Source organism: Diaphorina citri, unplaced genomic scaffold (genome assembly GCF_000475195.1).
Source record: "Diaphorina citri unplaced genomic scaffold, Diaci psyllid genome assembly version 1.1 scaffold60, whole genome shotgun sequence".
Lineage (NCBI taxonomy): Eukaryota > Metazoa > Arthropoda > Insecta > Hemiptera > Psyllidae > Diaphorina > Diaphorina citri.
Window position 1 is genome coordinate 436,650 of NW_007377497.1, and position 3,560 is coordinate 440,209.

The 3,560-nt window shown below is 39.9% G+C and overlaps 1 protein-coding gene across 1 annotated transcript in view; it reads left to right on the forward strand.

Moving 5' to 3' along the window:
* LOC113471126 (uncharacterized protein K02A2.6-like) overlaps nucleotides 1-3,184 on the forward strand; it is a 6,956-nt gene extending 3,772 nt beyond the window's left edge. The window contains exon 2 of the mRNA XM_026830033.1: nucleotides 1,152-3,184. Within this exon, the coding sequence (XP_026685834.1) occupies nucleotides 1,197-3,071 (1,875 nt within the window). The 5' untranslated portion in view covers nucleotides 1,152-1,196 and the 3' untranslated portion in view covers nucleotides 3,072-3,184. The remainder of the gene's footprint in view (nucleotides 1-1,151) is intronic.
* Nucleotides 3,185-3,560: the final 376 nt, after the last annotated feature.

Consider the following 3,560-nt stretch of genomic DNA (forward strand, 5'->3'; position numbering starts at 1 on the left):
ATGATATCTTAACCACCGTTTTTTGAGAAAAAGAAAAAAAAATCGAGGAAGAAAGAACCAGACTCGATTGACGACGATCAAAAGCCTCGAGCTATTAGAAAGTATTGATCTCAAATTTGTATGCATATTCATAAATTAGACATGGGATTTTGGTTTGATCCGATATGATCTTGTTGGTGAAATAGGCAACCACAAAACCAAGGAGAATAATCAGCATGTGGATCAGTGAGATGTTAACCATCCTTACTTTCAGAAAATAGGAAATCATGAGGAATACAAACAAAATGATTTACCATTAGAATCACTTACTTAACTAAAGAATCAATATACAGAGGAAACGGTTGGTCTTTGGCAGGGTTCTGGTTGTTCATGTATGAGTTACCTGACTGCATGTACCTCAACACTCAGCAGCCATCAAAAGTTCTGGAAGAATACCATCGTTTAACGTTCATGTACATAAGAAGCCTTGGACAAATGAATAGATAAGTAAGCAAGTACAGAGGAAACAAGAATACCTAAAGAAATAGTAGACACCATATGTATGCACCCATCGATGTAAAATTTGAATGAAAGAAATATTTTTGTGGGCAGCTGACGACGAGACGTTGCCTCGGGCAACTTTTTTTCTGAACTTTCAGTTGACCTTAACTCAAATCCAAGTTTTCTGTGTAGGTCATTGCAAGCTCGTATACCTGAAGCTTTAGGATCGAACCACTTTCCCTTTCAAATAGAATGACCCCAGAATCTTTCAGAACTGGGTCATACATCTCTTGCAGAACCACATGGCAAAAAAACTTATCGAGTCTCGAGATTCTCGAGAATGGTATAAAACTACTTTTAAGTTATATTGTCTTATATTTTATCACTTTTATACTCATAGAATGGGTATCACTGTTTTGTTTTGACATAATTATGCTATCAATCTTCCAAATGTTCGTCTATCACAAGAAAACCTACTTGTGTGGTAAGCTTTTACCAGTTTGCCCTTTGAATGTAATACAAGGAGACCTATACCAAGCTGACAAAAGCAAATGCCTCTGTTACGATATCGGCCAGATATTATCTGACTGTAGGTTTTGGAAAATAAAGTCAGTCTGCTTTTGACAGCTCCAAAATAATGTTGTTCCCAGTTTTCTTACTTTTCCCAATAGATTAAAACATGGTGTCAGGTGTGTCGACTTTTGAGTTTTAGTTTTATGTTTCCTTTGTGGATTAACTACAACAATATGAACCCTGATGATATAAAAGCGTTGATTCAGACAGAAGTAGGAAGATGTACAGCGCAGTTGAGTGAAGAGAACAAGAGACTCCAGAAACAGTTGGAGCAGGCAAAGAAGAGTGGGAATCATGACAAGCAGATCATAAATATTCCATGTCCTACTCCATTGCTGTTGACTGGAAATGTCCGTGAGAACATTTTGTTTTTCTCAATGATGTGGAATGAGTATCTGGTAGCCAGCAAGTTGGACGCTGAACCAGAGAAGATGAAGATAGCGATGCTGATGAACGTCATAGGGAGCGAAGCCGCCAAGATTATCTTCAAGATTGTCAACATTGAGGAAGAAGACATGACGGTGGTGAAGATCATGGAAGCGCTACGGCTGAAAATGAGCCCGGAGATCAATGTACGCTACGAAAGATTCGTATTCAACACTATGAAGCAAGAAGATGATGAGGATTATACAACTTACTTCCTCAGATTGAGCGATCAAGTGAAGCTGTGTGAATACAAGAACATGGAAGAGGAGATCATGATAGATAAAATCATCTGCTCTATTCAGAACGTCAAAATGAAGGAAAAACTCTGGATGAAGGAGAGATTGAAGCTAGCAGAAGTTGTACAGCTGTGCAAGGCGGATGAGGAGTCCAGGAAGCAGATAGAAAACGTCAGTGGGAAGCTGAACGATGTGAACAAGATATCAAGCTCAAGTAAATACAGGAGTGATGTGATGAACAAACAACAACAGAGGAGTGTTCCAGGTAACAAGAAGTGTGTTTACTGTGGAGGACTGTGGCATACATCACTTCAGAAGTGTCCAGCAAGAAACAAAACATGCTACAAGTGTAACAAAAGAGGTCACTTCTCCCAGGTATGTCTTGGTGAAGCCGAGGTGAAACAACTGACCGAAGGAAGTGAGAGTGAGACTGAAGTACTCAAGATTGAGAAGCTGGGTACGAGCGGCGTGTTCTCACATTTGAACTTTGTGTTACCTAGAAGCAAGGTAAAGTCAGTCAAGTGTCAACTGGACACTGGTGCCGATTGTAATGTGATTGGTTACAAACAACTCAAAGATATTCTTGGACAAGGTGAGTGTGTATTGTTAGAACATACCAATATAAAGCTAAGAGCTTTTGGTGGAACACCTATAGCTGTGGTGGGATCATACACTTTGAAAGTACGAAGGTACAATAACATGTACAATATTGTGTTCATAGTGGTGGACAAAGACCATTGCCCCTTGTTATCTGCTAAAACTTGTGAAGAGTTGAACCTTATCAGATTTTGTAACCAAATCACCAGTGAATTCCAGGTTGAAAAACACATTCACCCTGAACCGATCATCAATGAATTTGCTGATGTATTCCAAGGAATTGGTCGGATGAAAGGCGAAGTCCAGATTGAAATCATCAATGGAAGGAACCCAGTAAGGCAAGCGCCGAGAAGAATCCCCATGACCATGAGAGAAGATCTCAAGAAGGAACTGGAAGAGATGGAAAAACTGGGTATCATAACAAAAGAGAACGAATATACGGACTGGGTGAGTAACTTAACTATAGTACGCAAAGAAAATAAGCAACTAAGGATATGCTTAGACCCCAGGTTCCTTAACCAAGCCATCAAAGATACCAAACAACAGTTACCTACTTTAGATGAGGTTCTACCCGAGCTGAAAAACGCGAAACTTTTCTCAACAGTGGACGCTAGGAAAGGCTTTTGGCAGGTAGCACTGACCGAGGAAAGCAGCAAACTAACTTCCTTCTGGAATATCGATACCTCCGCCTTCCATTCGGAATTTCGACAGCTATGGAGATATTTCAACAAAAGATGTTGGAAATTACAGCTGGTCTAGAAGGTGTGTACGTTCTAGCCGATGATGTTCTCATAGTAGGTTGTGGTAACAGCGATAGCGAGGCGAAACAAAGCCACGATGAACACTTCAGAAAACTGTTGACTCGTTTACGTGAAGAAAACGTCAAACTGAACCTGGAAAAATTGAAATTCAGAGTGAACGAAATTAATTTCTTTGGTCATGTTTTGTCTTCACAGGGAGTTAAACCTGACAGTAAGAAAATAACAGCCATTGTAAACATGCCGAAACCTGAAAATAAAGAAAGTGTTCTTCGATTTCTAGGAATGGTAACCTATCTCTCCAGATATCTACCTAATCTGTCATCCCATGCTGAGCCGCTGAGGGAGATAGCAAGACCAAACAACGAATTCATTTGGACTGGGAGACATGATGAAGCGTTTAATAAGTTGAGGAAGATGATAGCAGAAACCAGTCTGTTGAAATACTTCGATGTCAACAGTCAGATATACATCCAAACTGACGCATCTT